General features: G+C 43.6%; 1 protein-coding gene across 5 annotated transcripts in view; it reads right to left on the bottom strand.

Annotated features, from left to right (window-relative positions):
- Positions 1 to 23513, bottom strand: part of FAM47E (family with sequence similarity 47 member E) — a 34627-nt gene extending 11114 nt beyond the window's left edge. For 3 of the 5 annotated variants that reach the window (XM_002688371.6, XM_010806232.4, XM_010806234.4), the window contains exons 1-5: positions 23278 to 23512; positions 18393 to 18744; positions 16388 to 16527; positions 9644 to 9794; positions 3004 to 3204 (exon numbers count right to left, since the gene is read on the bottom strand). In XM_002688371.6, coding sequence (XP_002688417.1) covers positions 3004 to 3204; positions 9644 to 9794; positions 16388 to 16527; positions 18393 to 18744; positions 23278 to 23351 — 918 coding nt within the window. In that variant the 5' untranslated portion in view covers positions 23352 to 23512. The other 2 variants (XM_010806236.4, XM_010806235.2) reach the window with 2 other exon arrangements.
- Between the last annotated feature and the right edge of the window lie 2846 nt (positions 23514 to 26359).

Raw genomic sequence — 26359 nt, 5'->3', positions numbered from 1 at the left:
TCATCTTTTCAGTTGTGTCTTCCCTGACCACTCGGTTCAAAAACTGTAACCCCCATCACAATACTGCTTGTCTTCTTTCCCTGACTCATTTTTCTTAACAGCAGTTATTACCACTTGATATGCTAAATATTTTTTTTCTTTGTGGCTGTGCTGGGTCTTTGTTGCTGTGAGTGGGATTTCTCTAGTTGCAGTGAGCAGGTGTTACTCTCTACTAGTGGTATGCAGGCTTCTCATTGCAGTGGCATCTCTTGTTCACAGCATGGGCTCTGGAGCATGCTCAAGCTTCAGTAGTTGAGGTTTGTGGGCTCAGTAATTGCAGCTCTAAAGTATAGACTCAATAGTAGTGGCGCATGGGCTTAGGTACCCCATGGTATGTGGGATGCTCCAGGATCAGGGATCAAACCCATGTCCTCTGCATTAGCAGGTGGATTCTTAACCACTGGACCACCAGGGAAGTCCTAAATATTTTTCTGATTGCTTATCTCACCTCTCACCTTCTAAAATGTAAGCATCTGAGACTGGCATCTAAAACAATACTTAGGACACAATCGGTGCTCATTAAACATTTGCTGGATTAAAATTAGGTCTCTTAGGCATTATTGACATTTTGAGCTGGGTAATTCTTTGTTGAGGGTGGGGGGAGGATGCTGTCTTATGCACTGCAAGAGGTTCAGCAGCATTCCTGGTCTCTACTTGCTAGATGTCCGTTGCTCTTCAGTCACTAAGTCCTGTCTGACTCTTTGTGACCCACGGACTGCAGCACACCAGGCTTCCCTGTCCTTCACAATCTCCCTGAGTTTGCTCAAACTCATGTCCGTTGAGCCAGTGACGCCATCAAATCATCTCATCATCTATCATTCCTTTCTCCTCTTGCCCTCAATCTTCTGCGGGAAAAAAATTAGAGAATTTAAAGACATAGCAATAGAAACAGAGAAGAGAGAATCAAAACTGAACAGAGCAGCTGTAATCTATAAGACAACTTCATGCAACCTAATTTACATGTGATTGGAGTCCTGGGAGGGGGTTGAAGGAAAAAACATTTGACCATGTAATGGCCAAAATTTCCCCCAATAGTTGAAAACTATAAACTCATAGATCAAAGAAGCTTAGTAAACCCCAAGCATAAAAAACATGAAGAACTAAATACCAATGTGTATAATAATCACACTACTCAAAATCAGTGACAAAGATAAGAATGACATAAGATTTAAACAATACAACCAAGAAGACAGCGGGGCATCTTTAAAGTACTGAAAACAAACAAAAAACTCTTGAATCTAGAATTCTATACCCATAAAAATACCTTTTAAAATGATGGAAGAATAAGGATAGCTTCAGACCTAGAAAAGCTGGGAGAATTCATTGCCAGCAGATCTACACTGGCTGAGTGTGACGTGTATATAAAGTGTTAGTCACTCTGTAGTGTCTGACTGTTTGTGACCCCTATAGGTTCACTATTTGTGAACCTGGACTATAGCCTGCCAGGTTCCTCTATCCATGGGATTCTCCAGGCAAGAATATTGGACTGGGTTGCCATTCCCTTCTCCAGGGGATCTTCCGGATGCAGGGATTGAACATGGGTCTCCTGCATTGCAGGCAGAGGAGATATCAAAGAAAGGTATTAAAGGAAGTCCCTCAGGCCAAAGGAAAATGATACCATGTGGAAATCTATTTGAACTTTTGCACAGTGATCCTCCATCTGCCAGTCAAAAGTTTGATTTTGGCAATAAGCACCATGCTTTATAAAGCAGTATTTGTGCAATTATTTGTAAGTACAGGGACTTGCGCAATTTCATTCAGCTCAGATTCAGAACAAGCACTGGTTCAGGCCCCATGTGCCTGAACCATGTGGATATAATTTGCCTGCCCAGGATCATTTTATACTTTACACTTTAGAAAGATGAGTGGAAAATGGAAAATTTAAACTGCTGATAGTAGTGACAGAATGCACAGTTTTCATAAATTTTATGCAACCCAGTCAAGGGTGGAAAACATCATGAGTGTAAAACTAGGTCAGCTGATTATGTTCAATTATAAACGGCAAAGTTACTGTGTCAAAAACATTGGAAAAATAGTATCAAACCTGGAGTAGGGAATGGCAACCCACTCCAGTATTCTTGCCTGGAGAATTCCATGGATAGAGGAGCCTGGTGGGCTACAGTCCATGAGGTTCGCAAAGAGTCAGACACAACTGAGCAACTGAACACGCACTTAGTATAAAAGACAGAAGGTAATTATTATCTTCACTTTCAGAGAAGCAAACTGTATAACCACCTCACCCCACAACTCCCACATAGGCACTGGAATCTGCTGTCGGACTGGCACAATTTGACTTGTAAATATAGAGTTGCCCTAACACATTGTATAGAAAGGTTCTTAGGGGTTCATAGTACTTCCTTTTGGAACACAGCCTGTTTTTTCTACTGTTTCCTCGTTCTGTCTTCACAGGAAACTGGTGCTGGGAAACTGAGCGATTTGTTAATTATCAGGCAAGCATGTGGTCAAGAATGATGGTTTGTGGTCAAAAACACCACCATAAAAATTCAAGAATTCTATGGACAGGAACAGCGTCCCCAGTCATTGACTGCAGCATTTTACTCTTATAATAGTAAACATATTATAGTTTACTATAAAAACATGTATAGTTCTACTGACTACTGGAATTTCAACATGTAAAACGCATGAGATAAGTTTCAACATATAAAACAAACCGATTGTTTCAATACATAAAACACATAAAAAGAACTAATGACTCTTCAGATATCACCAATAATGCTAAATGGCATGCCTTGTTTGTATAACTGACTTCATTAGATGTATTAAATATTCACTCACTTAACAGATGTTTATTTATTAGAACAAATATTAAACATCAAAGAATTTTGCAAAAATTTTACTGAAAAAGGTCAGTGCCTTCTGAGGTACCAGAATTCAAGAACATTTAACATTTTGATATAATTTAATTTTCTTTGACTCTCAGTCTTCTCCCTTTTTTGCAATTACCTGTGGTTTCCGAAGTCTCTGCTCACAGTCTAGTTTCTGGAACAACTGTGGTTCCTGCAGTTTATTTAGCCCACTCCTTTTCTTTAGCTCCAGAGGAACTTTGCTGGGTCTTATTGTGTGAAGCACATTATAGCATGGTTTGCTCTGATAGTTAATGTCAAACTGTCTCAGGATAAACTCTTCATCAATGTTCAGGCTCCCCTGGAAGAATGCCACAGGGCATGAGTCAAGGATAAATGTCGAAATGTTCCTTCTTCTTTCTTTAATCTAAAGGAGGTGTTTGGCCATGACTGGAGAAGAGAGAGGTAGTTTAAAAAAGAGGTGGAAAACGCTCTTGTAGGAGAGAAGAAGGATTTGGGGTCTGGAGAGTTTTGTCAGTGGGCTGAAACAACTTAGGACCTATAAGAAGCAGGGAGTCCTGAGGGAAATAATGGGGCTGTGGAAAATTCAGTCTGTTTGATTAAAAGCAAACATTTCTAACACTATAATTATAAGAGTGGCATCTCTAGAGGTATTCTCCAGACACGTCTATAAATGTTAGTGTTTGATCTGCCCACAGCCGTTATAAGGTTATAAGGGAAGCTGCCCTGTTTGGGATTCCTACTGAAGCCATGATTTGTGCACAGAACAAACCTTCTCTTCCCTCAGCCAAAACTGGGAGGAGCAGAGATGGGCACATTTAGAGCGCCTAGTCAGCCACAGGGGCTTCTCAGGTGGCTCAGTGGTTAAGAAAAAAAAAACCCGTCTGCCAATACAGGACTCACAGGAGACTCGGGTTCAATCCCTGGGTCAGGAAGATCCCCTGAAGGAGGAAATGGCAACTCACTTCAGTATTCTTGCCTGGAAAATCCCATGGACAGAGGAGCCTGGCGGGCTACAGTCCATGGGTTGTAAAGAGTCAGACACAACCGAGCAATCACACAGCACGCAAATATCTGTAGGCTGATCGTGGATATATGATGTGGCTAAAAGATAGTTTACATTTGAAGGATAGTAGAATATAGCATCCCAAAATATGCCTCTGGCCCAAGGGTTATTTTGAGCTGCTGATTTTAAGAAACAGCAGACAACACAGGAAACAATCTAGAAACAGAGTAGAAGTCACCCTTTAAGTGAAATTTACATTAATTAAAAAAAAAATCTGATTGTAAGGGTGTCTCCATCTCCATTCTAGGAGGAAAAGGAAGACTCTAAATTATATTATCAGTGTAGAAGGTACACATTTAAATCTTCACAACAAATCATAATCCTGTTCTCCTCTTTTTCCTGGTCACCTCCCTAGTTACTGACTCCCCACACTTTTTTCTCTTTTGTCTTTGGCTGAAGATGGTGTTTGAGCCTGAATTCTAACCCACCTAGGAGAGTTAATCATTTTTCCCTGGGTATCTCCCATGTATACATGAGGTATACTTGTTAATAAACTTCTGTTTGTTTTTTAGTTGTTAATCTGTCTTTGGTTATAGAGATCCTGTAGAGAACTTAGAAGAGTAAATTATTCATCCCTCCCCTACAGAGTCAACACAATCCCACTTTGGAATATATAAGTTGGGGAACATAGAGGATGAGGTCATTAGCAACTGAAGCTGATGTTGAAGTGAAACTTACAGAGAGGGATCATTAAATAGAGTCAGGGGTATAAACTCAGCTGAAATAATATTGAAAGAGAAACAGAGCAAGCAGAATCAATGAGGTCAACAACAACAACAAAAAAACATGGAAGGAAAGCGTAAACTAGTGCTATGGAGAAAATACCACAGGGTGATGGGATAGGGACCAATGTAGTATGACAGATAAAGATGCGACCTTGGTCATAAGGGACTGAAAATGAGGCTGGTCATCAGAGCACCTAAACTATTATCCTGCTGTTGCTGCTGCTGCTAAGTCACTTCAGTCGTGTGCGACTCTGTGCGACCTCATAGATGGCAGCCCACCAGGCTCCCCTGTCCCTGGGATTCTCTAGGCAAGAATACTGGAGTGGGTTGCCATTTCCTTCTCCAATGTATGAAAGTGAAAAGTGAAAGTGAAGTCACTCGGTCGTGTCCTACTCCTAGTGACCCCATGGATTGCAGCCTACCAAGGCTCCTCCATCCATGGGATTTTCCAGGCAAGAGTACTGCAGTGGGTTGCCATTGCCTTCTCCAAACTATTATCGTAGAGTTCCTTAAATTTCCTGCTGAAAGAAGAATAGTCTCCAGGAGTAGAAATGGGAGAAGAGGAAGAGCTGGAAATCAGGCAATCCCATCCAGCCGGACTGTAGACAAGCAGAGGTAGAGTGGGCATCAGTGCGTAGAGTGCTTTCTTGTCCCTAGTCCACTCACCCTCTGGGAAGCCTCCCTCCACCACTCTCAGTCAATCTGTTGCGAAGGCTGGACGTGGCCATCTTTTGACCTCAGGGTAAGACATATGACCTTGAACTAGCCAATAATCATATTCCATCTCCTTATTCATAGTGGATAATTCACGCGTAGGTGTGACCCAGGTTTTTCCCCTATGAGATAAAGGTTAGAGTGGTGGGATTTAAGTTTTGAAAATTTAGTGACTACTTTGGCATCTCTTAGGGAAAGACTACAGAAAAGTGTAGTCAGATAGAGGGGAGCAGCCAAATGATAGGGAGAATGCCTGAAAACATTTTAACACCCAGATACAACTGTGCCTGAAGCTCCTAAGATTTCTGGATGATTCCCTTTTCTCCCTTAATCTAGTCTGAATTATACCATTTGCCAAAGAATTAGTCCTAAGTAATACATTGACTAAAACTGACGAATGCACTCAAAAAATGAGGGTGGGGGATGGAAAATTCTAGAAGGTCTTAAATCCAGGAAACGGCATCAGGAATCTAGACATCTAAGGGGACTCAAGGACAGGAATAGGTACTAAGGAGGGCAAGAAAAGAACTTGATAACTGAGTCAAAAGTCTTTTCATGTCAAATACTTTTTGTAATGACTGTAGTCAAACATAGCTTTCAAAGTACTTAAAGATAAATATAACCAAGAAAGATTTATATGATCTGAAGAGAAACCCAAGTATGCTGGAAAAGATCAAAGGCAGGAGGAGAAGGGGATGACAGAGGATGAGATGGTTGGATGGCATCATCAACTCAATAGACATGAGTCTGAGCAAGCTTTGGGAGATGGTGAAGGACGGAGAAGCCTGGCATGCTGCAGTCCATGTGGTCACAAAGAGTAGGACACGACTAAGCAAATAAACAACAACATAACCAAGAGAAATGAGGTGAAGAAGGAGTGAAGGATACAAACCTCCAGTTATATGATGAATAAGTTCTGGGGAATCTAATGTAAAGCATAATGACTATAGTTAACAACACTGGATTACATACTTGAATGTAACTATGTACATTCTTATAGTTACAGTGTTCGTTGCTCAGTCCTGTCTGACTCTTTGTCACCCCATGGACTGTAGCCTGCCAGTCTCTTCCTCCATGGGATTTTTCAGGCAAGAATACTGGAGTGGGTTGCCATTCCCTTCTCCAGAGGATCTTCCTGACCCAGGGATAGATCCCAGGTCTCCAACATTGCAGGGAGACTCTTTACCATCTGAGCTACCCAGGAAGCTCCAAATTTAATTTTGATGAGTAAATAAACCTAAAGTGTTAGTTGCTCAGTTGTGTACAACTCCTTGGGACCCAATCGACTGTAACCTTTGTCCACAGAACTCTCCAGGCAAGAACACTGGAGTGGGTTAGTTCAGTCAGTCAGTTCAGTCGCTCAGTCCTGTCCGACTCTTTGAGACCCCATGAATCTCAGCATGCCAGGCCTCCCTGTCCATCACCAACTTCCAGAGTTCACCCAGACTCACGTCCATTGAGTCAGTGATGCCATCCAGCCATCTCATACTCTGTCGTCCCCTTCTCCTCCTGCCCCCAATCCCTCCCAGCATCAGAGTCTTTTCCAATGAGTCAACTCTTTGCATGAGGTGGCCAAAGTATTGGAGTTTCAGCTTTAGCATCATTCCTTCCAAAGAAATCCCAGGGCTGATCTCCTTCAGTATAGACTGACTATTCCTTCAGATACTCCTTCAGAATATCCAGTCCCTTGGATCTCCTTGCAGTCCAAGGGACTCTCAAGAGTCTTCTCCAACACCACAGTTCAAAAGCATCAATTCTTCGGCGCTCAGCCTTCTTCACAGTCCAACTTGCACATCCATACATGACCACAGGAAAAACCATAGCGTTGACTAGATGGACCTTTGTTGGCAAAGTAATGTCTCTGCTTTTGAATATGCTATCTAGGTTGGTCATAACTTTTCTTCCAAGGAGTAAGCGTCTTTTAATTTCATGGCTGCAGTCACCATCTGCAGTGATTTGGAGCCCCCCAAAATAAAGTCTGACACTGTTTCCACTGTTTCCCCATCTATTTACCATGCAGTGATGGGACCAGATGCCATGATCTTTGTTTTCTGAATGTTAAGCCAACTTTTTCACTCTCCACTTTCACTTTCATCAAGAGGTTTTTGAGTTCCTCTTCACTTTCTGCCATAAGGGTGGTGTCATCTGCATATCTGACGTTATTGATATTTCTCCCGGCACTCTTGATTCCAGCTTGTGCTTCTTCCAGTCCAGTGTTTCTCATGATGCACTCTGCATAGAAGTTAAATAAGCAGGGTGACAATATACAGCCTTGACGTACTCCTTTTCCTATTTGGAACCAGTCTATTGTTCCATGTCCAGTTCTAACTGTTGCTTCCTGACCTGCATACAGATTTCTCAAGAGGCAGGTCAGGTGGTCTGGTATTCCCATCTCTTGAAGAATTTCCCACAGTTTATTGTGATCCACACAGTCAATAAAGCAGAAATAGGTGTTTTTCTGGAACTCTCTTGTTTTTTCCATGATCCAGTGGATGTTGGCAATTTGGTCTCTGGTTCCTCTGCCTTTTCTAAAACCAGCTTGAACATCAGGAAGTTCACGGTTCACATATTGCTGAAGCCTGGCTTGGAGAATTTTGAGCATTACTTTACTAGCATGTGAGATGAGTGCAATTGTGCGGTAGTTTGAGCATTCTTTGGCATTGCCTTTCTTTGGGATTGGAATGAAAACTGACCTTTTCCAGTCCTGTGGCCACTGCTGAGTTTTCCAAATTTGCTGGCATATTGAGTGCAGCACTTTCACAGCATCATCTTTCAGGATTTGGAATATCTCAACTGGAATTCCATCACCTCCACTAGCTTTGTTTGTAGTGATGCTTTCTAAGGCCCACTTGACTTCATATTCCAGGATGTCTGGCTCTAGATGAGTGATCACACCGTCGTGATTATCTGGGTCATGAAGATCTTTTTTGTACAGTTCTTCTGTGTATTCTTGCCACCTCTTCTTAATATCTTCTGCTTCTGTTAGGTCCATACCATTTCTGTCCTTTATTGTGCCCATCTTTGCATGAAATGTTCCCTTGGTATCTCTAATTTTCCTGAAGAGATCTCTAGTCTTTCCCATTCTGTTGTTTTCCTCTATTTCTTTGCATTGATCACCGAGGAAGGCTTTCTTATCTCTTCTTGCTATTCTTTGGAACTCTACATTCAGATGCTTATATCTTTCCTTTGCTTTTTGCTTCTCTTCTTTTCACAGCTATTTATAAGTCCTCCCCAGACAGCCATTTTGCTTTTTTGCATTTCTTTTCCATGGGGATGGTCTTGATCCCTGTCTCCTATACAATGTCACGAACCTCATTCCATAGTTAATCAGGCACTCCATCTATCAGATCTAGGCCCTTAAATCTATTTCTCACTTCCACTGTATAATCATAAGGGATTTGATTTAGGTCATACCTGAATGGTCTAGTGGTTTTCCCTACTTTCTTCAATTTCAGTCTGAATTTGGCAATAAGGAGTTCATGATCTGAGCCACAGTCAGCTCCTGGTCTTGTTTTTGCTGACTGTATAGAGCTTCTCCCCCTTTGGCTGCAAAGAATATAATCAATCTGATTTCAGTGTTGACCATTGGGTGATGTCCATGTGTAGAGTCTTCTCTTGTGTTGTTGGAAGAGGGTGTTTGTTATGACCAGTGCATTTTCTTGGCAAAACTCTATTAGTCTTTGCCCTGCTTCATTCTGTATTCCAAGGCCAAGTTTGCCTGTTACTCCAGGTGTTTCTTGACTTCCTACTTTTGCATTCCAGTCCCCTATAATGAAAAGGACATCTTTTTTGGGTGTTAGTTCTAAAAGGTCTTGTAGGGCTTCCTAAAACCGTTCAACTGGAGTGGGTAGCTGTTACCTTCTCCAGGGGATCTTCCCGACCCAGGGTTTGAACATGGGTCTCCAGCATTGCACCATATGCATGTATAAAATCATCACACTGTATACCTTAAACTTATACAATGTTATACATCAATTATATGTCAATACAGTTGAGGAAAAACAAAGAGCCACTTTAAATAGTACAGGAAACAACAGCAATATGACATATAAACATTTACACATTGGCTGCAAGCTTGCAAACTTTCCAGAAATTTCACCTACAAGAAACATTTTCATTCCACATGGTGGGAGAGTCAAAAGATGCCTTTATGACTTTGTCTATTTGACTGAGATTTATCCAAATGCTGAGCAACTAACACTTTTTTTTTTTAACAAAAGCAACTTTGAGTTCAAATTGTAAAAAGTAGGTTGTAAGTATTAATAGTAACTTACAAAGGCAGTAGCCCAGTTGCAGAAGTCGCTAACTCCTTGGCGTATGTTTTCATGAAGAAGCAGACCATCCTTTTGGAGCAAACCTGTTTCACTTGGCTTCCTTTTTTCATAAAGCCATTGGCATGGATGTGACACAGGACTCTTCTTGGGACTAAAGATAATGAAATCATCAAAGAATTATAATATAAGATGCCATGAATCCAAGTGGATTTCAAATAGTATCTTGGGGAGGAATTCATAATTGCACGTATTTTTAACAGTCTCTTGCAAGCTCATACAAATTATGTGTTAATATTTTCAAAGATCATATTCTCATTATCAATATCATAAAGACAAGTATACCATGTTATTCAGAATAATTAAAGTTGATGTAGAATTTTATCATTGCAAGTTAACTTTTTAAAAAATTATGAGTACCATTTATTAAGACCTGTGTCAGGTAAAAACATAAATTATAGTGACTGGAATCTTCCAAAGTCTTAGACAATATTGACAAGCAGGACACATCCTGGCTTCTCTCTCCTTCAGCCTTAAAATTTAGCCTGTTAGTAAATCTGCTAGATTTTAATTCTGTCCCCTTCTCTGGCCTGTCACAAAATGTATCTCTGCATCCTTCTTAAGGCCCAACTGCCAATTCCTAATCCATTCTCTACACTGTAGCCAAAACTGTCATTTCAATATATAAATTTGGTCTTATCAAATGCAGGTACATTGCATCCTGGATTAAGCCTCTTCAATAGCTTCTTTTAAAAAACTGAGATATAATTCATACATCATAATATTTACCATTTCAAAGTATACAATTCAGTTGCTTTCGTATATTTACAAAGTTGCATGACCATCACCACTAATTTTGGAACATCTTCATCACCCCAAAAGAAGAAGCCCCATAGCCATTAACAGTCACTGTTTGTCTTCCCTTCTCTACCATTCTCCCTGCTCTTAAACCACTAATTTACTTTCTGTCTCTGTGGATTTGCCTACTCTGTATATTTCATCTGAATGGAACCACATATAACCTTTTTTGTCTGGCTTCTTGCACTTAGCATAATGTTTTCATTTCATAGATGCTGTAGCATGTATCAGCAGTTTATTTCCTTCTACACTTGAATACTATTCCACTGTATAGATAGACTACATTTGTTTATCCATTAGCAGTTGGTTGATGGATAGTTGACTTGTTACCACTTTTTGGCTATAATGAATAATGCTGCTATGGATATTCAGGTACAAGATTTTGTGTTCAATAGCTTCTTTTACTTCTACAATAAAGATCTAAGTCTTAACTCAGCTTTCAAGACTCTTCATGGCCTGCTCCTTGCCCATCTCTCCAGATTCTTCCAAAATTACCACCCTTCCACACTCTCTGAGCTCCAGCCATAGTGGCCTCTCCTCAGTTCCATGAATTCATCATGCTTCCTTCCACCCAGCCACAGGGCCTTTGTACATGTTATTCTATCTGACTGCAATGCTGTCTCCAACCTCTTACCTCCCTTATGTCTCAACGTATTTTCCCTTTCTCAGGGAGGCATTTGCACAGTCTGTCCCCAGAACCCATACTTTATTCAAAGCATCCTGTACCTTTCATTCATAGCACTTATATATTAATTCATCCACTCAACAAATATTTATTCAGTTCAGTTCAGTTCAGTCGCTCAGTCGTGTCCGACTCTTTGTGACCCCATGAATTGCAGATCGCCAGGCCTCCCTGTCCATCACCAACTCCCAGAGTTCACCCAGACTCACGTCCATCAAGTCAGTGATGCCATCCAGCCATCTCATCCTCTGTCGTCCCCTTCTCCCCCCGCCCCCAATTCCTCCCAGCATCAGAGTCTTTTCCAATGAGTCAACTCTTCGCATGAGGTGGCCAAAGTACTGGAGTTTCAGCTTTAGCATCATTCCTTCCAAAGAACACCCAGGACTGACCTCCTTTAGAATGGACTGGTTGGATCCTTGCATTCCAAGGGACTCTCAAGAGTCTTCTCCAACACCACAGTCCAAAAGCATCAATTCTTTGGCATTCAGCTTTCTTTATAGTCCAACTCTCACATCCATACATGACTACTGGAAAAACCACAGCCTTGACTAGACGGACCTTTGTTGGCAAAGTAATGTCTCTGCTCTTTAATATGCTATCTAGGTTGGTCATAACCCTCCTTCCAAGGAGTAAGCGTCTTTTAATTTCATGGCTACAATCACCATCTACAGTGATTTTAGAGCCCAAAAAATAAAGTCTGACACTGTTTCCACTGTTTCCACATCTATTTGCCATGAAGTGATGGGACCAGATGCCATGATCTTAGTTTTCTGCATATTGGGCTTTAAGCCAACTTTTCCACTCTCCTCTTTCACTTTCATCAAGAGGATTTTTAGTTCCTCTTCACTTTCTGCCATAAGGGTGGTGTCATCTGCATATCTGAGGTTATTGATATTTCTCCCAGCAATCTTGATTCCAGCTTGTGCTTCTTCCAGCCCAGCATTTCCCATGATGTACTCTGCTTATTAGGCAACAACTATGGCTTCCTTACTGGCTCAGATAGTAAAGAATCTGCCTGCAATGCAGGAGACTGGGGTTTGATCCCTGGGTTGGGAAGATCCCCTAGAGAAGGAAATGGCAACACAATCCAGTATTCTTGACTGGAGAATTCCATGGACAGAGGAACCTGGCAGGCTACAGCCCATGGGGTCAAAAAGAGTCAGGCTGAGTGACTAACACTTTCACTTTCACGTGCCAGGTACTATTCTAGGCATTAGGATTCAGCTGTAAATAAAGTTAAGAACCAGGACTTCCCTGGTGGTCTAGTGGTTAAGAATCTGCCTGCCAGCGCAGGGAACACAACTTCGATCCCACATGCTGGGAAAGAACTAAGTCCATGTGCCACAACTATTGAGCTTGTGCTCCAGAGCCCAGGAGACACAACTACTGAGACCTGAGCACCCAGAGACTATGTTCCGCAGCAAGAGAAGCCACTGCAGTGAGAAGCCAAAGCTCTGCACAAAGGGTAGCCCTTACTTGCTGCAACTACAGAAAGTCTGTGCAAAGCAATGAAGACCCAGTGCAGCCAAAAGTAAAATTAAATATTAAAAAATATTTTCAAAAATAAATAAAGTTAAGACCCTGTCCTTAGTCATGTCCGACTCTTTGCGACCCCATGGACTATACAGTCCATGGAATTCTCTAGGCCAGAATACTGGAGTGGGTAGCCTTTCCCTTCTCCAGGGTATCTTCCCAACCCAGGGATCAAACCCAGGTCTCCTGCATTGCAGGAGTATTCTTTACCAACTGAGCCACCAGGGAAGCCCTCACAATTGATAGGGAGACACAGCAAAGAGATAAAAAAAAAGTATGTGTGCGTGGTACGCACTGCGTTGCTTCAGTCATGTCTCTTGGCAATACTATGGACTGCAGCCCACCAGGCTCCTCTGTCCATGGGATTCTCCAGGCAAGAATACTGGAATGGGTGGCCACACCCTTCTCCAGGGGATCTTCCAGACCCAGGGACTGATCCCTTGTCTCTTAAGTCTCCTGCATTGACAAGTGGGTTCTTTACCACTAGCACCACCTGGGAAGCCCCAAACAAATATGTACCAGGTAATTGTAAGTGATTTAAAGAAAAATAAACCAGGGCAGGAAGGATGGAGAGTGATGACAGGGGGCTGTTTATACAGAAAAGGCCTCTCTACTAAAGTAATATTTGAGCAGACCCAGAAGAAAGGGACCAACCCATGTAGATATCAAACATGCAGCTACTAGGCTGATAAGAACAGCATTGCAAAGGCCCCAAGGTCAGAGCTGAGAATATATGAGAAATACAAAAAGGCCACTGTGACTGGAGAGGCGTGATTAAAGGATACAATAGTAGAGGACGAGGGCTAAGAGATAACCAGAACCTGATCATAAGGGACGTGAGAGGCAAGAATAAGGACTCTGGATTTTACTCTGAATAAGTAAGCAATTATAAAATTTTGAGCATAGGATTGATATTGTGCGACTTACGTTTTTTGGTTTTTGTTTTGCAGAATCACTTTAGCTACTGTGCAACGAATAAAACAGGGCATGGGTTGGGGGCTGGGTGGAGGCCATGAGACTAGTGGAAGCCATTCCAATAATTCCAATAATCCAGGCAAGAGATGATGGCACCTCAGAACAGACTGACTGTAGTAAAACAGACAAGATTCCAGATATATTTCAAAGGTACAGGCATTAGGATTTTTTTTTGGCAGTTTGCAACCATTGTTTCAAAAGCCACTGAAAGAATGGAGTTACTACTTACTGATCTGGAGGAAACAGAAGGGGGAGTAGGTTTGGGGAAGAAATTAAGATTTCAGCTTGGACTTGTCAAGTCTCAGATGCTAGTTATATGTTCAAAGGAAAATGTTAAACAGTTTCTTGTATTAACCTTTTTTTGTTTGTTTAGTTGGTTATTCACCAAACTACTGGTCTCAATCATGATGAATAAAAGGGCTTCTACCATAAATAATTTAAAAAGCCATTCTGGGCTAATCAAAACCATTCAAGTTGTCAGCAGTTTTCTTCTCCCACAGCTCTCCTAGAGTAGTGTAGACACAATCAAATTCCCTCGATTGCTGATAATTTGCATCCATTTAATGAAATAAGGAGCTTCTGGTGGCTCAGATGGTAAAGAATCTTCCTACAATGCAGGAGATCCAGGTTTGATCCCAAGGTTGGGAAGATCCCCTAAAGAAGGCAATGGCTACCCAATCTAGTATTCTTGTCTATAGAATTTCATGGACAGAGGACCCCGGCAGGCTACAGTCCATGAGGTGGCAGAGAGTCGGACATGACTAAGCAACTAACACTTTCACTTTCAATGAAATAAAGCCTTCCCTGGTGGCTCAGTAGCAAGGAATCCGCCTACAGGAGAAGGGGTTTGATCCCTGGGTCAGGAAGATCCTCTGGAGAAGGAAGTGGCAACCCACTCCAGTATTCTTGCCCAGGAAAATCGGGCAATGGACAGAGGAGCCTGGTGGGCTACAGTCCATGGGGTCGCAAAAAGAGTCTGACACAACTAGGCAACTAAACAACAACAGATTAAACACCACTAAACACTACTCAGAGCAGGACCCACGGATCCTTTCCCTCCTTCTCAGGAACTTAATTACTTTTGCTTCTCTTAATTATTGTAAAGATTCTTAATTAGTCCTAAAGTAAAGTGAAGAAGAACTAAAGAGCCTCTTGATGAAAGTGAAAGAGGAGAGTGAAAAAGTTGGCTTAAAGTTCAACATTCAGAAAAGTAAGATCATGGCATCTGGTCCCATCACTGCATGGTAAATAGATGGGGAAACAGTGGAAACAGTGTCAGACTTTATTTTGGGGGGCTCCAAAATCACTGCGGACGGTGATTGCAGCCATGAAATTAAAAGACGCTTATTCTTTGGAAGGAAAATTATGACCAACCTAAATAGCATATTAAAAAGCAGAGACATTATTTTGCCTACAAAGGTCCGTCTAGTCAAGGCTGTGGTTTTTCCAGTAGTCATGTATGGATGTGAGAGTTGGATTGTGAAGAAAGCTGAGCACCGAAGAATTGATGCTTTTGAATTGTGGTGTTGGAGAAGACTCTTGAGAGTCCCTTGCACTGTAAGGAGATCCAACCAGTCCATCCTAAAGGAGATCAGTCCTGGGTGTTCATTGGAAGGACTGATGTTGAAGCTGAAACTCCAATACTTTGGCCACCTGATGTGGAGAGCTGACTCATTTGAAAAGACCCTGATGCTGGGAAAGATTGAGGGCGGGAGGAGAAGGGGATAACAGAGGATGAGATGGTTGGATGGCATCACTGACACAATGGACATGGGTTTGGGTGGACTCTGGGAGTTGGTGATGGACAGGGAAGACTGGTGTGCTGTGGTTCATGGGGTCGCAAAGAGTTGGACATGACTGAGCAACTGAACTGAACTGAACTGAAAGTATTCTAAAGATGAGAAGCTTTGAGAAGGTAACTACAGAGAGTCACTGACTTAATGATAGTTCGTCTTAGAATTTTTCCACTTCACGATAGTGCAAAGCAATAGTCATGCAGAAGAAAATGTACTTTGAATTTGGATTTATTTTCCTGGGCTGGTGATATGCCATGATGACCCTGTCTGGTGATGCTGGGCAGTGGCAGTGACCCATAGTTCCCCACCAGCCATGTGATCATGAGGGACAACAGCTAATATATTTACGACCACCCTATATCCACACAATCAACATTTTCCTCACCTTCAGTACTGTAGTCTGTCTATAAACTTTGTGAGATAGTCAATACTTTATTATACAGTAGGCTTTGTGTTAGATGATTTTGCCCAATTGTAAGGCTAATGTAAGTGTTCTGAGCATATTTAAGGTGGGCCAGGTTAAGCTATGGTATTCGGTAGGTCAAACATATTGCATGCATTTTTGACTGATGGTATTTTTCATTTATTATGGGCTTATCATTGGAAAAGACTCTGATGCTGGGAGGGATTGGGAGCAGGAGGAGAAGGGGACGACAGAGGATGAGATGGCTGGATGGCATCACTGACTCGATGGACGTGAGTCTGAGTGAACTCCGGGAGTTGGTGATGGATAGGGAGGCCTGGTGTGCTGCGATTCATGGGGTCGCAAAGAGTCAGACATGACTGAACGACTGATCTGATCTGATCTGATCAACACAATCCCACTGTGAAGTCGAGGAAGATTTGTACTAGAATGTTTCATCAGGGGACAGGAATGAGCAAGAGGTTAAGAACCATACTTACAGTCCCAAGTAGACTTGGGTCGAACGTTTTTTTAAAAGTTTTGTGGGTTTTTTCATTCTTTTCCTGATGCCCTGACAATAGGCCCATGTGTCTTCCAGCTTCTTGTCAGGATCCAGAACTTCCAGCACCTTTAATAAGAGCTACAAACAGAAAACAACTTAGGAGAAAAGAAAGATGTACTGAAAAGGGGGCTCTCTGATTCTCAAAGATAACAGATCAACACATCCCTTCACTTTGCCTTTCTAGTTGGTCGATACCATTCATCAGTTCCGGTGCAAATATGGTGCTGGGTGCTGCCAGTTAATGCCCATCAGCTGGACATTAGCTGTGTAGCCTTTTTACTGAAGTTTCCATCTCCTCTAGATAGAACAGTGACTCTGGGCCCATTTGGACCCCAGTACCTCCCTGAGAAAAGTACCTCTAGAGGGTGTCTGTGGTTTTTGACTGCCTACCGTCCATTCAGGGCTTCTCTGATGGCTCAAACAGTAAAGAATCTGCCTGCAATGCAGGAGACCCAGGTTTGATCCCTGGGTCAGGAATATCCCCTGGAGAAGGAAATGCAATCCACTCCAGTATTCTTGTCTGGGAAATCCCATGGACAGAGGGGCCTGATGGGCTATAGACTGTGGGGTCTCAAAGAGTTGGACATGACTGAGCAACTAACACTTTCACTTTCACCACCCATTCATCCTCCTATGAGTAACAGTATCTAGACTTTTCTTTGGAAAATCACCTCTCCCTCCATTCTCAGTCCTTGTGGTCTGAACTGGCCTGACAGCTCTTCACACCGCAGCCTGGCCTGGCCAGTCAGGCCTACGGTGACTGGCTAACCCAATGAGACCCAGGGAAATTAGGTCATGAAATTTTCCTGGAACCATGCAAAGATGTATTGTTTTCCAAAGTAAAATTGACATCTAGAGTTGCTGGTGGCAACCACGGCACCACAAGAAGAGATCCTGCTTCAGAAGGAAGACAATACATCTATTTGATGAGGTCAGATATGAGAATAAAAACCACAGTTCCATGTGCCCTTTAAGGATGCGTGCAGAGGATCTCTTTGTCACAGACTCAGAAGCTCTGATCCACGGGAGTGTAGTGAAGGAAAGCCCAGGGGGCAAACCACTGATTACAAATTCCAGTTGTAATGAGAACCTACTGTAGAGCACAGGGAACTCTACTCAGTGCCCTGTGGTGACCTATATGGGAAGGAAGTCCAAAAAAGAGGGGATATATGTAGGCATATAGCTGATACACTTTGCTGTATAGCAGAAACTAACACAACATTGTAAAGCAACTATGCATGCGTGCGTGCTCAGTCACTAGGTCATGTCCGACTCTTTGCGACCCTACGGACCATAGCCCACCAGGCTTCTCTGTCCATGGGATTCTCCAGGCAAGAATACTGGGCCAGTTTGCCACTTCCTTCTCCAGGGGATCTTCCTGACCCAGGGATTGAACCCATGTCTCCTGCCTCTCCTGCACTGCAGGTAGATTCTTTACCACTGAGCCACCAGGGAAGCCCATGCTAAGTATATAGGAGCTGAAAGTCAAAGAATCCTGGGACATTGATGACACATTGCAGCTGCTGCCCAGCTCTGGTCCTGGCAATCTGGTGAATTTTCCTGTGACTTTTCAGGTGCCCATCCATTAATAACTTCTTATGGACACCTCCCAAGACCAGGCTAAAATGACAGAAGCAAGACTGAACAATTCCTCCACTGTTTTCTCCCCACAAAAGACTCACAAGCAAAATTGACTGGTAGAGCTTCAGAGGTAAAGAAGTCAAACATTTCTGGGTTGCTGAGCCTTTATAAGTTGGCTGGCTTCTTGGCGGTATGGTGCTGTCATCGGCATTTCCTGAAAGGCTGCTCCACACCCCAGAAGAACTCTCCCCAGGGAGACAGTCATCGTCCTCACTCCTGGAGGGAACTCCCCAGGCATCTAAGGAGCAACATTCTCCAGGCCCCATGGAAGGCCCACCCACAACCCCGGGACAGGAGGTCACCTCGGTGGGCATGTCTTCTTCCAGGTCCGGATAAAGAGCCAAGGGGTGCAGGGTCAGCTGGGCCTCAATGGCTGCCAGGAATGCCTTCCGTGCCTGCTGGCCTGGCGAGAGCTTGGAACACAGGGCTGCGTGCCTCTTCTTAGGGGCAGGTGGGGGAGCTCTGTGATAAATTTGGGGGAGAAGGCCCTCCCTGGGGCCCAGAGTGGCCAGACCTTCACAAGGCGGGCAGCCTCTCCTGAAGTCATCCTGTCCCGTTCTCATGAATCTCCACCGCCGGCTGTCCAGGGAGGTGGGACCTGGCAGCCCGCCCTTGTGCTCCATGAAGCACTTGGAGGGCAGATTCTCTCTGTACCTGCAAGACATCATGGCAGTAGTCTGACCACAAGGGTGAGCATGGGAGAAGGAGTTTTCGAGGAGGCTGGCCTCTACCTGTGTTAGGGGAGAGTTGGAGGAAGGGAGGGTCATGTGAGAAGGCAGAGTTCCCATACTCCTGGTTCAGGGCACATTATCACTGGTCTGTATGACCCTCTCTCCTGTTTCTTTATTTGATGTTATTCCCATGTTCCATCCTCACTGCCCCCTCTCCACAGGCACAACCACTCTAACAGATTTGGAATGTACCTTTCTGTTTGCAGGGGCTTTCCTGGTGGCTCAGACAGTAAATACTCTGCCTGTATTGCAAGAGACCTGAGTTTGACCCTGGGTGGGGAAGATCCCCTGGAGAAGGGAATGGCTACCCACTCCAGTATTCTTGCCTGGAGAATCCCATGGAGAAGCCAGGTGGATTATAGTCCATGGGGTCACAAAGAATCAGACACTACTGAGTGACTAACACTTTCACTTTTCACTTCTGTTTGAAGACATCCTTATAAGACCTGTATTGTTCTTTTGTGTCCATGTATCCTTACTGTACATAAATGGTCTTATTTTGTTACTTGTTTACAAAGCAAGATACCATGAAGGCCTATCCCTGTCACTCTGTGTAAATGTAATTCATTATTATCACCTGCAGTCACCAGCTATCCCCTCTCTTTCTGAAGGATACTTATAATTTATAACCCCTCCTGGACTCTGTCTCATCCTTTAAAGGGACACAGTGCAGTGGGAAGAACCTGGACATGGTGACAGTTCACCCCCACCTGGGCTTCCCTGGTGGCTGACATGGTAAAGAATCCGCCTGCAATGCAGGAGGCCTGGGTTCGATCCCTGGAGGAGGGCATGGCAACGCACTCCAGTATTCTTGCCTGGGAAATCCTACGGATAGAGGAGCCTGACAGGCTACAGTCCATGGGGTCACAAAGAGTCAGATACGACTGATTGACTAAGCACAGCACAGCACCCCCAACTAGCTGAATGATGTTCACCCTACCTTTAATCTTTGTGGGCCTTGATTTCTCCTCTCAACTCAGTGGGGTCAAGGGCAGCAAACTAACTGTTCATGTGCTGTATCAGGCCCACAAACCCATCATTTGATCCCCTTTGTGCTTTAATAAGAATCATAATAGTTCACATGTAAGGAAATCTTTCTATATAACATGTGCTGTGCTCAATGCTTTACATGAATTAATCTCATAACAATCCTATGAAGTAGGTACTAACATTATTCCAGATAAGGAAACTGAGGCACAAAGAAGTTGAAAAACAAAACAAACACTTGTCAAAGTTCCCACAGTTAATAAGGGGGAGAGCTGTGATTTTAATACAGTTAGTGTGACTCTGGAGAAAGGTAAGAAAGGTGTTTATATGTGAGAGCTTCTGACATATAAAAAAGCTCATACAAATAATGTGGAACAAAAATCAGGAGCTCTGGGAACACTAGGTCCACCTTTCCATGGAGCCCCTATTGGTATAGTGGCTGCCATCTTTAGACAAGTCCTGTGCTCTCTTATTCACAGTCTCCATTGTTCCCTACTACCTTATATGCAACCTGCTTCACACAGCTTCTTTACCCCATCAGACAGTTATTTGCACTGAGTTTTTAGGGCAGGAAGCTAAGATGGAAGAGATCTATGGACAAATAGAAAGGAAAATGAGACCTGGATAATCTAATATATCCAGCCATTGCCAAAGTCAGGACTTGGCATTTGAGCAGCTTAATGGCAGGTCTCTCATTATCTTAATACATCACATGGCACTAGTCAGATATTTCTATATTATTGGTGTCTTTCCTTGAAGCCTCTTCCACCTCCAGGCCCCTTTCATCTATAATGACCCATTACAGTAAATCTACTTCTTGTCACACTCATCTTTATAGGCACAAAACATTTTAAGAGATTCCAGCTTTATCCTTATCCTTTTCTTGTGAGTCCTGGAAACTTCTTGCTTGCTGTGCATGCATGTGTGTGTTTTAAGGGTTTAATCCATCTCTACTGTGAAAATATAGATGAGAGGATACAAAAATATGAGTTTACAAGTTGCTCTTTGCAATTAATAAATCACTCCTAAATAGCTAAGTGGTGGGGATGTTGAAATTCTATCTAACGTTGAGATTTGATGACCCACTCAGCATGACTTGTTAGCAAGTTACCCTCTATAGTACCAAAGTTCTTCCTGACCCAGGAATCAAACCGGGGTCTCCTGCATTGCAGGCAGATTCTTTACCAGCTGAGCTACCAGGGAAGCCCGTAGCTACCAGGGAAGCTTGTAAATGTGTTTCCCACACATTTACAACTAATTCAAACATCCAAGTGCTTCATAAAATCAAATCTGATGACCAATATTTTTACTCAAGCACAGTCATACAACTCAAAATGGGGAAAGTGTGGCAGCTAGCTCAAGCTTGATAGAACATTAGAGCTGGCACAAACTTTGAAAGAAATCTAGTCTAACTTCCTCACTTCTCAACGGGGAAACGAAGTTCCAAAGAGGTGAATAAGGGAACCAGTCTGGCTGGAGGACTTGCCTCACTTTGCCTCTCATAGCTGATAAACTTGCCTCTCTGCATTCTGTTAAGTTCATGAAAATTTTTGCTTAACCCAGAAAATAACGCAAGAACATTTTTCTAAGCATTTACTATTTTCACAGTCACTATATGATACTTGGATATTTCCATCTTTAAGAACTGCAAAAGAGTATTGGGCATTTATCCTAAAGAAACGAAAACTTATCTTCACAACAAAGTCTGTACACAAATGCTTATAACGGCTTTATACGTAATAACTAAAAACCAGAAACAAACTGAATGTCCTTCAACAGGGGAATGGAAAAACGATGGATAAACATCTGTGCCATGAAATATGACTCAGCAGTAAAAATGAACCATTGATGTACGCAACATCTGGGATGGGTCTCAAGGGCTTCTGCTTAATGCCAAGGAACAAATCTCAAAAGGTTTAATATCTTTATAAAAGTATTATTCTATTTATCTAACATCCTCAAAAGAACAGAATTCTAGATATGGAGACCAAATTAGTGGTTGCCAAGTGGTGTGAGTGGTAAAATGAGTGAAAACTAAAGCATGGCATGAAGTGGCTCCCTTGTGGTAAGGAAACAGCTTTGTATCTTGATATATACATATAACAATATTTTACTGAACTACACATACACACACACACATACACACACACACACAAGTACAAGTGAAAACTGGTGAAATTCAAGTAAAGTCTACCATCTAATTCATACATATACACAGTGCTGATTTCCTGCTTTGGTAATGTACTATGGTTATGCAAGATGGTACCACTGCCAAGCATCTGAAAGAGGGTACATGGGACCTCTGCACTATATCTGCAACTTCTTGTGAGTCTATAGTTATTTCGGAACAAAAAGTTTGAAACTGGGGGTGGGAGAGATTCTCAGAGGAGTCCACAAACTCTAACATGTATACAGTGCATATATGTGGCAGTAACTGTTTTACAAGTGCTAAGTCACTAAATCCTCACCGTTTGTGTGTTAGTCGCTCAGTCATGTCCAACTCTTTGCGACCCCATGGACTGTAGCCTACCAGGCTCTTGTGTCCATGGCATTCTCTGGGCAAGAATACTGGAATGGGTTGCCATTTAGCAATCCTAGAAAGCTCATTCCTTTTATTGTTCCCATTTTACAGTTAAGAAAGCTGAGCCCAGAAAGAGCAACTAATTGTCTAAGGTCACCAGTCAAACGAGGAAAACTGGCCTTCACCTCCAGCCTTGCTGATTGTAGACTTTGGAATCTTAACCACCACATGGCTGCTGCCTCCAAGAGCGCTGAATTCCGTTCTCATAAACAGCTCAAGGAACCAGCCAAGGCAAAAAGCCTCGGGTTCCTGTCTTGTGCAGTGATGCCAACCATTTATAATGGCAGCTGACCAGCCCAGGGCCTGAGGCACCCCCCCAAACACCAGCTCGGCTTAGTCACAGTCACCTGCTGGGCGGGGAAAGAATTCTGGTGCGACGCCTCAAACATCCAGACCCCTCACACTGGATGTAGGATGCAGGCGGCTAACCCTGAGAAGAGTGGGTTGCAGGCTAAACCATTTTCTGCAAAGCACTCTTCCGCCCTCAGTTTCCCATCTGGAGGTGTGTTACTCAGTAGTTCAGTTTTGTCCGACTCTTTGTGACCGCACGGACTGCCAGGCTCCTCTGTCCATGGGATTCTCCAGGCAAGAATACCGGAGTGGGTTGCCATTTCCTTCTCCAGAGGATCTTCCTGACCCAGGAATCGAACCCGTGCCTCCTGCATTACAGATAAGGAATCTGCCTCTAGAGGACAGTAAAGAGCGTGGCACGAGCTGGTTATGTTCTATTCGATCATTTAGGTGCGGGAGACCTAAAGGAGGGAAGGAAGCCGGGTCCTCCGCGGCCATCCGCCACCCCCGGCCCCGGCCCCGACCCCAGCAAGCACGGAGCGCAGGCGCCCCCGCGCGGCACCCACGGGATGCGCCCTAGCTCGAGCGCGCGCTTACCTGGGCCTGCAGGTCCTGCCCACCCGCATCCCGGCCCGCGGCGCCGGCGGGAACAGCCAACTGTGGTCAGCCATGGTCCCTCGGCCGCCCACCCGGCCTCCGGTGGTGTGTGTTCCTCGCCGCTCCGGTCGCTAAGAGACCCGCCGAGCTGTGCGCTGCCCAGACTCGCCCGGGGCGCGGAGCAGCCCAGGCGCCCCCTGCTGCTACCGGCGAACTAGCGACCCCGAGGCGTCTCTGCGCCCCGCCGCCCCCAACCCCTCCTCCAACGCCTGGAGGCGTGGACAGTGGCAGGGGAAGCTCGAAGAATCGGGTTCTTGGTTAAATTCTGTGTGTTTTTTTTTAATCTGTTGTGATTAAATCTATCGGGATTTCATCTGTTGGGGTCAGTGTTCATGCTTTTCTTGCACACCACCGGTTCAAAAACTGTGTTGAAGGAAGAAAGCAGCTGGGGAGAGAACAAAGGAAAGAATGGAAAGAGAGCGAAAGGAATAGACTGACTTGTAATGGTGGGAAGGCCTTTTAGCACGGAATGTTTTTCTGGAGGTCCCGGAAATCCGTAACTCACCGCCTCTGTAAATCGGGGGCTGTGCAGTGGTAACTAGTCACCAGCTGGTTCCCAGAGTCCCTCCTAGCTCTTGTGTTACTTGCTCCTTCTGCCTGGACTCACTAAAGCAGTGAAAATGCCATCCAGTTGGCCCTGGTAGGCAGATGCCCTCGTAAATATGGATTGCATGAGGATGTATTTTGGGGTTTGCTAAGTTCTCTTGCTACTTCTGAGTGTTCCTGATTTAAATAGTAAGCCTTGCTTCTAGAGAAAATAGCAGCAAAACATTCTCTTCCAAAATTACTTTTTGCGGCCATTTAAAGATGAGTCTTCTCTTCAGACTCTCCGGGAATAAATTAGCGTCACATCTGGGCACCTGTTAAATATCTGGATGGTAGTAAAGGTGCCCCAGCTGTCTCTAATTTCAGCATCTTCACCTGCCATGTGTGTTCAGCTGTCTTTTCTGGGCACAGTGAATGCCTTGGAGTCCCACCACTTGAGATAACCCATAACTCTGCTGTTTAATAATTAAGCACACAGGGACTCCCCACCCCAATGGCTAAGACTCTGCATACCCAACACAGGGGGCCCAGTTTGCATCCCTGGTCAGGGAACTAGATCCCGCATGCTGCAACTAAGATCCAGTGCAGCCAAATAAATAAATGAATATTTTTTAATGAGTTCTTTAAAAAATTATGCACACACATACACCACTACCTGGCACATTGATTTTCTAGCCTGAAAACGGGGGAAATAAAAGGATATAAGAAGTAATAACTTATAGGGTTATTGGGAAATTCAGTGAGATGATGAATGTAAAGCATTTAATGTAGTGCTGGCAAGTAGGAATCACTCAAGAATTACTGAATATGATTATCTCCGGGCTTCCGTGGTGGCTCAGATGGTGTGAACTGGGGATAATAATATTTGCCCAGCTACTTCACAGGGTTGTTATAAGACTTAATGTAGAAAGCTACAAATGTAATCATGATAAGGGGTCCTCTTAGTTGTTTTTATTATCTGTGAGAATACCTTTAATATTGTTGGATTGCAAATTCAAACGTTTACTACTTTGAGGAAATAGGATTTCTCCCTAGGACTGAGGATTAGAGTCATGCCCACTTTGCCTTTTGTACTGTGCATGGCACACGGTAGGTCATCATTCAACAAATATTGTCTGTTATGGCCTTCCTAGGCACTGGGGATGCAATGGGGAATAAAACAGACTTGGTGTTTGTCATCCTGTTACTTAGTTTGTAGTGTTGTGTGAATAAGAAACCACTTGTTTTTCATGACTCTTGCATTCTCACAAGTTGATATTTGCTTCATGTAGTAATTTTGATTTCATATCTGCTTAGTTCAGTCCAGTTGCTGAGTTGTGTCTGACTCTTTTCAACCCCATGCGTGGACTGTAGCACACGAGGCTTTCCTGTCCATCACCAACTCCCAGAGCTTGCTCAAACTCATGTTCATCAAGTTGGTGATGTCATCCAACCATCTTATCCTCTGTTGTCGCCTTCTCCTCCTGCCTTCAGTCTTTCCCAACATCAGGGTCTTTTCCAATGAATCAGTTCTTCATATCAGGTGGCCAAAGGATTGGAGCTTCAGCTTCAGCATCAGTCCTTCCAATGAATATTCAGGACTGATTTCCTTTAGGATTGACTGGTTGGATCTCCTTGCTGTCCAAGGGGGCTCTCCAACACCACAGTCCAAAAGCATCGGTTCTTTGGCACTAAGTTTTCTTTACGGTACAACTCTCACATCCATACATGACTACTGGAAAAACCATAGCTTTGACTAGATGGACCTTTGTAGGCAAAGTAATGTCTCTGCTTTTTAATATGCTATCTAGATTGGTCATAGCTTTTCTTCCAAGGAGCAACCATCTTTTAATTTCATGGCTGTAGTCACATCTGCAGTGATTTTGGAGCCCAAGAAAACAAAGTCTCTCACTGTTTCCACTGTTTCCCCAGCTATTTGCCATGAAGTGATGGGACTGGATGCACTAAGTTTTTTTTTTATTTCACCACATCCCATGCCTTAATTAAAGTCATTACTCAGGGAATCTCTCATTCATTCTCTTCCCTTCTTTCCCTTTTGCACCACAAAGGAAAAATGTGTTACATATAGTAATCTAACAAGTAGATGTTTTTTAAGAGGAAGGATGGAGACTTCCCTGGTGGTCCAATGGTCAGGACTCCTTGGTCTCAGTGCAGGGGGGCCAAGTTCTCTGGTCAGAGAACTAGATCCCCATGCCACAACTTAAGATCCTGCATGGACTTCCCTGGTGGTCCAGTGGTTAAGAATCCTCCTGCCAATGCAAGGGACCCAGGTTCCATCCCTGGTCCAGGAGGATGCCACTTGCTATGGGACAACTTAGCCCACGATCCACAGCTACTGAGTCTGCACTCGAGAGCCCCCACACCCACGGCAACTACTGAGGCTTGTAAGCCTAGAGCCTGGGCTTGCAACAAGAAGCCATGGCAATGAGGAGTCCACGCACCACAACGAGAGAATAGCCCCCACTTGTCGCAACTA

The sequence above is a fragment of the Bos taurus genome, chromosome 6 (genome assembly GCF_002263795.3).
Source record: "Bos taurus isolate L1 Dominette 01449 registration number 42190680 breed Hereford chromosome 6, ARS-UCD2.0, whole genome shotgun sequence".
NCBI lineage: Eukaryota > Metazoa > Chordata > Mammalia > Artiodactyla > Bovidae > Bos > Bos taurus.
The sequence above is the reverse complement of the archived record's forward strand: the minus strand, read 5'-3'. Positions and strand labels throughout refer to the sequence as shown.